Genomic DNA, 13,380 nt, shown 5'->3' with positions numbered 1-13,380 from the left:
TTTCTCAACCGCACGATTTCTCGATAAATATTGCAATATCGCCAAACCGTTCAATAAAAACATATCGCAAAATCGGGCGATTTTTGCACATAGATCGCAATTTTCCGTTATGTATCGCAAAATTGTTAGACCGCGGCTTAAATTAAGCTGCAAATTTATTTATTTATTTTTATATTTATTGCTCAGTACAAAAAAAATTATAATTTGAGGCTGTGTAAAGGGCAAAATATCGCGATTTCAGTTAACAGACATCGCAAAATCGGGCGATTTTTGTATAGAGATCACACAATCACGCTATTTCTCGATAAATATCGGAAAATTATCAAACTTTGGCTTGAGTATACTGTTAATAGTATACCTTTGTCACTTCTTGCTTAAAAGATTGTAAAATACGGGCGATTATTGCACAGAGATCGCACGATCACGCAATTTTCTGATAAATATCGCAAATCTCCAAACCGTGGCATGAAGGACCCGAAAATTTATTTATTTGTTTGTGGACTTCATTTGTAGTACAACAAATTGTTATAATTTGAGATTGTAAATAGAAAAATCGCACGATTTAGTTAAGAGAGATCGCAAGTAGACCATTAGTGGTACAGCTTAATTACCCTTTGCTTAAAAATCAAAATCTCAAAAGCATGTTTGGCTTAACTGTTTGAGGATTACATGATCACATTTTTTGAAGGAGACCCAGTTCTATTTAGGGTTTTTTAAAGTTTAAAAATAATTTAACCTTAGATTTTTTGAACAAGAGTATTTCAAACATAGTTATGACCTTCTTTATTCTAAAAGAAAGTCCTCATAGCAGAATTGTAGCCTTAAATCAAAAATATTCCTCATCATTTGAATTGTATCGTTTCTACTATCTTGATGGCTTTATCATTTTTTTTTTACTTTTTTAAATAAAAAATATGCATTCTTTCGCTTTAAAATCTACTTCAAAAATAAAAAAAATTAACAACTAATTTTTCTATATACAACAAAATAATAATAATTGTAAAACTAAATAAAATAATAAAGAGAAATATATTTTGTAAATAAAAAAAATAGTAAGTAAAGAAGTGAACTAACCTTTTACAGAGAGGATGGGGCACATTTTTCAATCATCAAATCATTTTATCGCGCGCGAGATTCATTTTCTTTGCATCAGTTTTCTTTTTTTTATTTTGTGTTTGTGTCAGAGTAGAATCCTTAACGGGATTCTAACTCTTAAGAAAGTGCCCCAGCTCTTTGATAGGGATGCTCACGTGGCGGAAAATGCCTCCTTGGCTGCTTAAGGCCGCCTACTACAAGAAAAAAAAGAGGAAATGTACCACATTGGACGTGATTTTTTTTCTTTTTTTGAATGTACAAAAATTTTTGTCTCATACATTCATTATTTTAAGTATATATATTTCATATTTCTTTCTATAAATAAATCATTTCTTTACTAATAAAACAACCGAGAATAAATCAAAAACGGAAGGAAAAGGTAATAATCTATTATTCTTTGTTCAGTGAGGGAGTTCCCATTGTTGGTAAATCGCGTTTTAAATATTTAATAAATCGGTTTTTGAGTGAAAAAATATTTTCTTTTTTAAATAAATATCTGCTTCTTTTTTATAAAACTTTAAATTATCATTATTGGTCCCTTGTCACAAAATAAATAAACAAAAAAAAACTAATGAAACTAAAGAAACGCGACTTTGTGGTATTTTGTGATCAATTTTCCTATTTAAAAAAAAAAAACCTGCTTAAATACTGTTTTTGTTTGTGTTTCTTCTTTCCTTTAAACGCGAATTTAAACCAAAAATGGCAAATTTTCCGACTGTTTCTTAATGTAAAAAAACATATATTGCAAAATAGCTGATAAAAAATGAAAAAAATGATTGAGAAATAAAAATAATAATAAAAAAATATGCATGAGATAATAAAGAAAAAAAAACGTCATTGACTAGTATTTGGACGGACTATTAAATAATCCTTTCAGTTTTAAACTTCTATTCACAAAAAAAAAAAACAAATTTAAAGTGTAAAGACGAAAAAATTTGCAAAATTATAGCACCAAAAAAATCTGAATAGACTGAAAGTGATTTAAATAAAACCATAAAACTTGCTTTTGTTTGAGAATAAACTGAATCACTGAGAGAGCTTTTTGCCCAAAGCATAGCAACTTTTGTTTTGTAAACATGTTTTCGGAATTCCCTATGAGAGTGAGCGAGATGACTATATTTAGATTTCATTCACTCTCGCTGAAATGTCAAAAATTTGTTTACAAGAAGAAAATTATATTGCATTGTGCATTTAATTAATGCTCAGCGCACTATAACTTTTGTTTGTAAACATGTTTTGAAAATTTCGTATGCGACAGAGCGAGATGACTAGATCTCTGTTTCATTCACTCTCATTGAAAGGCCAAAAACATGTTTACAAAACAATAGTTATTGTGCGTTGGGCAATAATGCTAAGCGCATAACTTTTGTTTGTAAACATGTTTTGAAAATTTCCTATAAGAGTGAGCGAGATGACTAGATCTAGATCTCACTCACTCTCACTGAAATGTCAAAAACATGTTTACAAAACAAGTTATTGTGCGTTGGGCATAATGCTAAGCACATAATAGCTTTTGTTTTTAAACAAGTTTTCGAAACTTTCTGTGAGAGGGAGTGAGACCTAGATCTAGTCATCTCGCTCACTCTAATAGACAGTTTCGAAAACATGTTTACAAAACAAAAGTTACTGTGCATTGGGCTTAAGTTTGTCTATTTTATTTTTCTTTTTCAGTTTGCTTCTCAGAAATAAATAAAAAAGAAAATAGAAGAAAAGTGGGCAAATAAAAATAAAATTTTCAACCTTCACCTAAAAGAGACAATAAAAAAATCCTAAATAAAATAAATGTCAAATATACGAAAATATAAAATGGCTCATTGACTTTTAAGATCATTTTTTTTTCTTTTTTAAAAGAGATAAAAAGAATCACCCTCTCGCTGAGGATGATTTTATTACCATTTCTGACTAACTTTAAACTCAATAGTTTTCTTTTTTTTTCATCTATCCTAAATCCCTAAAATATTTACACAGTTCCTATTTAAAAAAAAAAAAACGTGTACTAATTAAATTACTTTAAGTTTTTTTTTACTTGTTTTTCTTTTTTTTTATATCTTTCGATAACTAAATCTAATATTTTTATACACATTCTAATCTTTCTTTTTAATTTAACTCACTAATAGTTTTTTTTTGTAAAATATTCTCAATAAATTTTATTTATATGGCTTTTATGGCATTTCTTTTCTTCATATTTAACCTCCTACTAAAATAATCTAAGATTTATCGTGTGTTTTCTAAATTTTTTTTCACAAATTACAGGTTCTTTTCTTTTCACAATTGCATATTTTCTCCTATACTCTTTGTTTTTTCTTTCTTTCCAAATTCACAAACACACACACATCAGTTGCAAAAGTCATTAAAAAAAAAGTATAGAATTTTTAAATACAGAAATTACTGACGCAATAAAATGAGTATTTACTGGGAAAATAAACACAGAGTTCTACGTGTACATACAACAAAATATAAAATTGACATAGTAAAATAAAAGAATAAAATAATAAGATAGTAAAAAAAATTAAAACACAAAAGGCAAATAAAATGTGTAAGTCACAAAAGAAAGAGCGACTCTGTGATACTCTCTAAAAAAAACAAACTTTTACAAAAGAAAGAAACCCTAATAAAAAAATATTCTTTTTGGAGATGTGTGATAAAAGATATACAGAATCAATGTTTTATGTGTGTTTTCCATTTTTTTATATAGATACAAAATTTAAAACACGGAGCCAGCATGCAAAAAACGACCAACTGCAAAAATATTGTAGAAAAAATGTCAGGAAAAAATGCGTTAAACATAAATAACGTAAAAAAAGAGAAACAAATAAATATAAAAAAAACTGTGTCATAATAAAATTAAATAATGCATTAGATGTATAAATAAAAAAAATCTATAAAATTAAAACAAAAAAAAATTAGTGACTACTTGTGATGAGGAATTAGTGTTGAATTGCACTGAATTGGGTGTTAATTTTCTAATTGTGTTAATTAGAAAATATATATACCTATAAATTTTTATTTTGGTTAAGCTACTGCGCCCAAGAAAAATGCATTTAATATTGGCATTAAATCTTGAGAAATAATGGAAGATAAAGAAATGCTTCTTTTTGTATTATTCCTCCCACACTTTCTACTCTTTCACTCCTTCCTCACATCAAAAACAGTATAAATATATAGTTATTGACCACTAAAAACGATTGTGATGCATCTCCCATCTAAATATTAATTATAAGAAGAAAGAATACTGAATTGCTGTTAGAAACTCTTAATGGACTTCCTCATGCTGCTGCTGTTCTTAAAATGTTGCAAAATTTAGCTGAGATTTCTCATTTTGGACACTGTACGCCTTCCACTCAACCGAAAAAATTGGGAACTGGAAAATTGGTACTTCCAGTCACATTCCAATGGAAATTAACCGATTGGAAAATCCAATGCATTTCCAAACTGGTATTTAAAAATGAAGAGTCGATTTATGTTCATTACACCTTTTCCTAGGTTTTTTTTTCGATTTGTAAATTCAATTTAATTTTCAGATGAATCGTTCCTATGCATTAAAAATCATTTAAATTGATAGATTTTCGCTTATTTATTGATTTAAAGTTATACTTGGTTCACAAAAACACGTTTAAAAATGGTAAAATAGCAGAAACGTAGTTGCTCAATTAAATTTGAATTCAGCAAATTTAAATGTTAAAATTGATCATTAATTTCAATTTTATTGTAGTTAAACAAGTAGCCTTTTGAACCAAATTGTTCTTATTAAATTTATTTACTCATAATTAATATTATTTGTGGCCGAAAAATAATAATTACAGTGATTAGTGATGAAGTTTTACGCGAGTGAAGCTTCAGAATCAGGAGTAATTTGCTAAATTCCGCCAAAGCCATTCGAAGGAAATTGTTGTATCAATAAATCGCAGTTGGGATGACTTCACACAGATTTTCAACAAGACTGTCACACATTTTCCGGGGTCATTCATAATAAAAAAATATTCGCGGCACTTTTTAAAATTGAGCAAATTTCTTGCAAAATGTGTCCTGGCTGTGTGAATTTTCAAGTAAATTCTAGAAATCTTATAATGCTCAATTAGCTCAATTGAATTTAAAATTAAATTGTGAAAGTCCTAGTGTGATAGTACCCTAAAATTCCATTTAATATATTTTTAAACAAATTTAATATATTTAATATATTAAATATATAATTTAATATATTAATTTTATATATAATAAAAAATATATAATTTAATATATTTTTTAAACAAATATGTTACATTTGAAAGGTCTAAGTGTATCTTGGAAAAATTGGCATTTCCATTGATACTCCTTCGGATATAACACATAAGCCAATTGGGTTCAAGATTTACCGATTGGAAAATCGCTTAATTGTCCCTTCAAACCAATGAAAGCATATTGACTTTGTTAATATTTGTTTTTCCAATCTTTCAATAATATTCAAAAATTTCTACTATTTTTTTTTAAATTTAAAATGACGTTTTATTTCAAATTATTGAACATTGAAAATTACCGATATGCTAATCGGATCATCTATTTACAATGCAAAATTTATAAGGTTTCTTTTTCCGTTCTTCCAACAAATTTTTAATACTTCCAATAGATTTTGCTTTGACATTTTTGATAGGACTGGAAAAATTTTGTTTCCAGTGACATTCCATTGGAAATTACGGATACACCAATCAGGCAAAAAATTTTCGATTGTGGAAACTTCCAATACGAAAGTGTTATTGGAAGATAGATACTGGAAAATTTATCACTTTCTAATAACACTCCATTATTGGAAATAAAAGCTATGCCAATCGGGTATGATTTTATCGATTCGTAAAGGTTTCCAATATGCTTCTACAGTTCTCTCACAAGTGAAATCATCAATTTCATAAATATAGATCCTGAAACATATTTTTGCATTGAAAAATGCATTAGATGTTTTACGATCTTCGATAAAATTTTCAATATCCTCTTAATACTTTCAGCTTCAAAGTAAATTACGTTAATTAGACTTAATCCTTTGAAAAAGAATTTGTAGGTCATCATTTGTAATTTAATTTTTTACTACTCATTTGGCTTTTTGTACTCAAAAGCACGAGCAAAAGTTATTTTTTAATTATTGTAGACCCACTCGGTTTTAAGGATTAAGGATTTAGAGACTGGAAAAATTACATTTCCAGTGGTATTCCATTGGAAATTACTGCTATGCAAATTGGGTTTTTTACCACAAACTTTACCGCAATTATTAATCGGAAAAAATTACCGATTGGGAAAACTTTCCTTTGCACTTATCAGACTACATTTTCAAAAAAGAGTAGCCATTTTATAAATTTCGTAAGAGAATGAACTCTTCATTTTCACAATATAAAACATATTTTCAATCCAAATTGCGTCAAGTTCCTTCCAATCTTTTATCATAAAGATTATACACTGGAAAAATTGACATTTCCAGCCTTTCCAGCGATATTCTGTATAATTATTTTTGAGTCAAACGGTAAAAAGAGGGGAGAAATTGAAATTACCGATTTTGCTGAAGCTTCCAGTAAACTTTCCAGTCCATATTTTCCCAAAAATATGCCTTTCCATTAACAAATGACGATTTCTGAATCTTTACTCTTTCTGGACCACAGCATATGCTGCAAGCCAATTTCACCATTTTTTAATCAAAAATATCTAAGCTCAGGAATTAATTGAGGTCCCACAAAAAATATCTTACATTTGGACATCCTTATAGTTTGTAATCATCCAAAAGAATAGGATTTTTATCAGTTCTGAATAATTAAAAAAACAATGTTTGTCACAGAACATTCATATGCTGCTTTGGGTACTCAGAGTCCCAAAAGAGACGAAAGAAATAAATATAAAAACAAATTAAAATACTTTGTAATAAAGGAGTTATATTTTCTTCTGAAAAAAAAATCCTTTTAACGATTTATTTCAGAAGGACACGAAGTTCGTAAAATCAATTTGCGGGAAAAATCTAACTGGAAAGTGTGAATTAATAAAAAATATTATTTCAACAAAGCAATTTTTGCATAAAATCGGATTTTCATTCTTAAAGAAATTGCCAAAAAATTTAATACTTTTTTGCAATTTAATAAATTATTCTGAAAAACAAGTTTTGTTAAATAAACAAATAGATCTTGTTAAAATTTTGTCAAAAGAATGTTGTTTGACATCCTTTTGACAAACTTTTCTTGTTAATTTGACAAAACTGTTCTCAGAGTAGAATTCATTGACGTATAGATGGCGTCCCGAGTGGATATCAATTTATTCCCAAAAAAAAATCAAATTCAAAAATTGAAATACAAAATGTGGAACATGTGCGAAATTCTCAGAAATTGCAGCTTAAATATTCTATTACATTGTAAAATAAAAATCTCATAAATTCATGGCACGTAACAGAATTTTGCGACATTTTAAGTACAGCAACTTATTAATTTGCATTGAGAATTTTCTAAAGACAATATTGCATGCGTGAAGAGGTAATTTTCTTCAGCTTTCTCCCTCTCTCACACAAACACTTTTCACGCAATGCATTTTCATCTGCGACATTCTCAATGAAAATTAATTATAACGTGATTATTTGATGTGTCAGGTTTGGACGCAAGAAAATTAAGTTTCATGTCAAAGAAAGATAGAAGAAATTTTTCAGCATGTTATTTGAGTTTCTTATTGGATTATTTCTTGTTTTTTTTATTTTCTTCTTTACTTTCATGTGAGCTTTGTGTCTCGAATTTGTGCGTGTGTTAAGTAAAAAAAAAGGTAATATTATTGTACAGCTTGTGTGTGTGTGTCAACTGTAAAAAATTAAATAATATATATAAAATATTATCGTGCAAATAACCCACCGCTATGATCGGCGTATTCCGTGAGGAGTGGATTTCCAGCGGCCAGAGCATAGTTTGTGTAGTCCCCATATGGCGTAGCATAGATCAATCCCGGGTGATCAATTGTCGGTGGAGCCGAACCCGACAGAATGCTAGCGGCTGTTGTTGGCACTGACATCCTTGGGGACAGAATCAGTGGGGCTCCCAGGGGAGTGGCTGGAGTACGGAGTTGCTGGGCTGTTAGACCAGGCATTGCTGGTGAGAGAAGACGTGTTTCAGCGGCACTTGCTGCCAGACGACGCCACTCCTCTTCAGCCGCTTTAAACATTAAGCCACGGTTGCAGGAAACAGCGCACAAGGCAAAAACATTGCTCATTAGATTTAATCAATGTCATAGAATAGATCAACCAAAACATAATTAACCCTCAATTGCTATTAGAAATATAGGTATATATTACTTTAAAACCTCCTAAATACTTCTCCCTTTCGAAGCTTACTCACGAAGTACCCAAAGGCTAACTTATAATCTATTTACTTAACATCCAGTCAATTGAGGTTCGTTTCTGGGCAAAAGAATTAAACTTCAACGTTTAGTTCTTTAGTTCTGGCTAATTAAAAGCAATTGAGGATTAAGGGATAAAACACATTGATCGTCAAATAAAAATTTCACAGTCGAGACACATCCCAGATAAGCCTAAAAATGTTCATAATATCAAAGAATAACCTTGCAAAACCAGAGATATAACAATATCGTTTATATTAACGGAAAAACCGGAAAAACAATTATATGGTTTGTGTCTAGGCTTACCCTTTTCTCACATAGTTATCACCAATTTTCGATTTTTCGTTGTAATACTTTATATATCAGTTTATTCCAGTTTCTCAGTATTAGTAATGGACTGAGAAGAATTTTTTAGTGAACAAGATGAGCAGTACAGTGGTTTTCTTGCAGAATAAAATCAGATAATTTTACCTTGAAATCACGAAGAATCTCGAGTGTCAACACTGGGTGCGGTCACAGCCAGAGTTTCATTCTTCAATAGTGTCTTGGCTAAAAGCTAAGTGGAATTCTATTTGCACAAAATGTCGTTGATGCTCGAAGATTCAAACTCAATTACGAATTTTCAAACCAAGATATTCATATAAGATTGAAAAAAAATTAATAATACTCCACTAAAAAAGTGTTCAAAGAGTTCCGCAGGAATTATTAAGGGTTTAGTAATGGGACCGAAATAGTGAGTATCGTTGCTTTGTCTTTTTTCTACAACGAAATGGATACTGACACTCGAGGAACTTCGAAAATATAGGAAATACAGTGCCCGCTTTGTTATCCGGATGATTGGGAGACAATTTAACAGATGTCCGCTTCGTAATCCGGATGAATTTTTTGAATCTGTTCAACGTCTCGAAAATATATTACAAGGTTTTTTTGTTCAATTATAATATAATAAAAGTTTTAAAGAAGATTAAAAAGACATAATTAGAGAATTATATGCTATTATACTTCATTTATTAAACAAAAATATCACAGTATAATTCATTTTTATTGGTGAAGACACATGCATGCATGACTTCAAAATTATTTTAAATGTAACCGTCGATAACTCGTGCGGATTACGCTGATCCGGATTAGAGAGCGGACACTGTACTTCATCCAACACGCGGACGAAATTAAAAGTAAAAAGTGTCTTTCTGGCTTTCGAAAGCGATCTTCGAATGTCTTTTCACTTCAGGAAATTCCGGCTGTAGGGCACTCAATCACCACAGCGAACAGACTGGGCTTTTCTACGTGGTGTTTGCTGTTTTACGCCTTGATTACTTTTTTACACATGGAAAAAATATTTTAAAAATCATAGCACCAAATCAATTTTTGCACTTATTTCATGTTTTTTACGTGTTATGAGACAATAGTTTTTAAAAAGAAAAAGAATTTTTGGTAAAATTTTCCGATTAAAGTACCTTGAGCAAAGAGTAAAAATCAATCGACCGGTCAATTGTTCTTTTCCTGACAGTTCCATATCACATTGTTCGTTAACATTGCCTATTTAAAATTAGCGTTCGAACAAGTTCAACATTTCATCGACCATCAAAATCATCTGTTGCCATGAAAAATCAAAAATACGAATTTTTATTAATAAAACTCTCATTAAAACTTATGAAATCTATTTAAAATGAGTTTAGGCATTAGTGAAATTAAAGTTTAGTATAAAATACACGTAAATACTGTGAATTACATTGCTTTTGAAGACCTGAAAATATTATCCACCTTTGAGATTTTTTTACACTAGAGGCGCTGCACTCAGTGAGTTATAGATTCGAAAGCAAGAGGGCGTCATATTGTCATTTCCATTACTTCTTCGAAAAGCGATGAAAAGAAGCAAAAACCCAGTGAACCCAATCACAAGTAGATTTTGATTCTCCAATAGTGTCTTGGATAAAAGGTAAATGGAATTCTATTTGCACAAAAAATCGTTGAAGTTCGAAGAATTCAAATTCAATTTCGAATTTTCATACTAAATTTTCAAACAAGGTGGGGAAAATTTATTAAATATCACACTAAAAATCTGGCACAAGAGTTACTGAGTGATTATGGAGTGATACTGGGGCAAGAACAGTAAACGTCGTTGTTCTGTTATTTTCCTCACAACAATGTAAAGACTGTCACATTTTGACACTTGAGCACTTCGAAATTCGAACAGGATGTAACTTCCGCCACCTTGCGAAAGTATTAAGAAGTGTGAAGTCTCTTTTTTGGATTTTCAAATAGATTTTCGAATTTTTGAAGATCTACTTCTGTACGGAAAGAGTCTGTTTACTACAGGTCAAGTGTCAAATGGTAGAGTTTTCCATCTATGATGCGAGTGTCCCGGGTTCGAAACGAAAATTAAGAAGAAGAATTAAAGGTATTCCAATTGCATCCAGTGAGCCTCACTTCCCTTGATTCCACGGGACATAGGACTTACAATCCCAACTCTGTATGGATAAAAATAATAATGGATGTCTCGGAAATCTAGCTTGCGAGAAGACCTAGTTCCTCTATGGAACGTTGTGCCACCATTATTCTTATTATTATTAAATTTCGACTGCAATTTTTCCTTTAACGTGATAAAAATCAAAGAAATAAATTTTACAATATTTTTGTTCTTTTAATGAGCAACTATATTAACAATTTTCTAATGTTAATTTACAAAAATTCCCAGAGCTGTGAAAGAAAATTTGTGTCGAAAATTCGAAATTCGGTTTCATTTTCGAACATTAACTTTAATTACATTTTAGCCGAGACACTTTTAGATAATCGAATTACAGCTGTGAACAGGTAGATTTTCGAATAGGAGAGACCGGGTCAGAATTAATCAGGGGCAGAATTAGAGAGTGGGGTGTTGAAATTTTCCTTAGAAAGAATAATGGACAAACTACTTATTTATTCATCATATTTGACGATCAGTGCGTGTTTTATCCTTTACAATAAGGAAACCATTTAAAATACCTGCAACTGTTGTCTTGGCGCTGGAATCTCTGTAAGTGCCATTGATAATAGCCAGTTCCATCAATTGGCGCTTCTTCAGCTCATCTTCGCCTTCAGCTTGCTACAGTTTTCACGAGATTAACCAAAAGATAATATTATCTATTAAAATATATCACATCAAGATCATTGATGATCATTAGTGATAGCGTGAGATTTTTATCATAATGATGACAAAATTTATGGAGTACTTTGAAGAAAGTAATTTGATTAAAATGATTGATACCATCGAATATGAACAGCTTTTTCACAGTTCCCCCAAAGTCTTTGGGGTAAAAGAGGCAAAAATTGTTGCTTGAGTACAGCAAATGTTCTTGAATACAGTGTATATATCGTTTGAATGAATCGTTGAAACATCCGGATGGCTTAGATGGAATTTATAAATAAACCAAATAATTAAATTAAATGAATTGGAACTAAGTGAGTTTTCCAACAGAATAGACCTCATTTTTCTCATGCTCAAAAATTCCATCGACTCCTCAAAAAGCTCCAAGAAAATTTGCACATCAGCAAATTCTCACTCTTCGGAAATTTTAATAGTAGCACATTTAAAATTAATATAAACACTTTAGCAGCTTTTTGCCGCATATTGGAAGAACCACAAAAACCAAAAACAAAAAATAAAACGAGTTTCTTTATTGATGCTGTTTGTCACACCATCAACATTGAACTAAATTTCTTCCAAATTGTACGAAAAGTTGCAAATTTTGCTGATGTGTGAAATCGTTAAAATTTTGTCTGATGTTGCATTTTGTTTGATCAATAGTAAATTGGGATAGTTGAGATGAATATTGAAATTTCTCACTTGGATTTTCTCAAAAATGAAAAGTTGCAAAGATGATGCCAAAAATAAAACTTACTGGCACTAAAAGTTTTTCAACTTCCTCAACTGCTCGTTGCAATTTAATTTTGGCACGATTTTCCGAATCTTCCACGGTAATCAAGACGTGCAAGTCATCGGAGAGATGTTCCCAATTCGGTTTTCCACGGTTTGCATCCTCCTGCAAGAAAGCAAGAACATTTTCCAAATGAACACATTTTCCCTTTCAAACAACAAGTAAAAAAAAACAACAAATCAAATGCATAAATTTATTAAAAACAAATTTATAGCTCTTTACATTATCCACCGCACAAATTGAACGCTTCTGTTTTCCCTTTTCCTTTTTTTTCTTTCAACTTCTCTCATAGTTTCTGCAATTTTAATTTTTTTTTTGCCATTACACTTTTCTCGCAAAAGAAACACACAAAAAAATTAACAGTGCGTGAAAATGAATGAGTTTAAATATCAACAAAAATTTTAATTTTTTTCCTCACATTTAGAGTCTCGTTCGTTTCATTTTCTACCTCCTTGTGCATGTTTAGTTGACGATCTCAGTGTGTGTCTCTCTTTTCTTTCTGTTTGAAAGTGGGCCACATAAACACCACCAACTCTCCGTATAATTTTAATATTAAAATCTTAAATATATGCAAGAGATTTCTTTCACTCTCAAGGCAAAAAAAAAACAACCCAAAAAGCATCCATTCGTTTGGTGAATTTTCTATACAAACAGATAATCTACCGTCAGAATCGCTCTTTTTCTTTTCGGATAAGGAGAATTTTTTTTATTTTAATTTCTTTCACACGTACACCGAAATAAACTTCCTGGCGCCCAATTGTGAAGGTGGAAATATCGCTGATAGCCAAGAAAAAACGATCTTTCCACGCGCGAAATCCGGTCGTTAAGGGAACACAATCATCAGCCAAGAAACCATGTGTCTATCTGCAGAAATCACACAATTTCTGACTCATTTTATATATACAGACAAAATCCCAAATCCCGAGTTGATTGTACATAGTGGCTGCGACGAGAAAAATGAGTCAAGATGCCTTTTTTCTTCGTCGCATAAACAAAACCACTGATAAGATTGTTTTAGCTTATTGGAGCAGTGATTCTTTGTTGT

At 30.7% G+C, this 13,380-nt stretch overlaps 1 protein-coding gene across 4 annotated transcripts in view; it reads right to left on the bottom strand.

The window, feature by feature from the left end:
• Positions 1 to 13,380, bottom strand: part of LOC129798513 (protein held out wings) — an 82,291-nt gene that overhangs the window by 10,201 nt on the left and 58,710 nt on the right. Inside the window, exons 4-7 of one of the 4 annotated variants that reach the window (XM_055841709.1) lie at positions 12,300 to 12,440; positions 11,404 to 11,503; positions 7,938 to 8,234; positions 1,075 to 1,289 (exon numbers count right to left, since the gene is read on the bottom strand). In XM_055841709.1, the coding sequence (XP_055697684.1) occupies positions 1,213 to 1,289; positions 7,938 to 8,234; positions 11,404 to 11,503; positions 12,300 to 12,440 (615 nt within the window). In that variant the 3' untranslated portion in view covers positions 1,075 to 1,212. Of the gene's footprint in view, positions 1 to 1,074; positions 1,290 to 3,016; positions 3,835 to 7,937; positions 8,235 to 11,403; positions 11,504 to 12,299; positions 12,441 to 13,380 lie in introns of those variants that run through there. The other 3 variants (XM_055841710.1, XM_055841711.1, XM_055841712.1) reach the window with 3 other exon arrangements.

Source organism: Phlebotomus papatasi, chromosome 1, assembly GCF_024763615.1.
Source record: "Phlebotomus papatasi isolate M1 chromosome 1, Ppap_2.1, whole genome shotgun sequence".
NCBI lineage: Eukaryota > Metazoa > Arthropoda > Insecta > Diptera > Psychodidae > Phlebotomus > Phlebotomus papatasi.
Note: the sequence above shows the minus strand (reverse complement) of the source record. Positions and strands in the feature narration are given on the sequence as shown.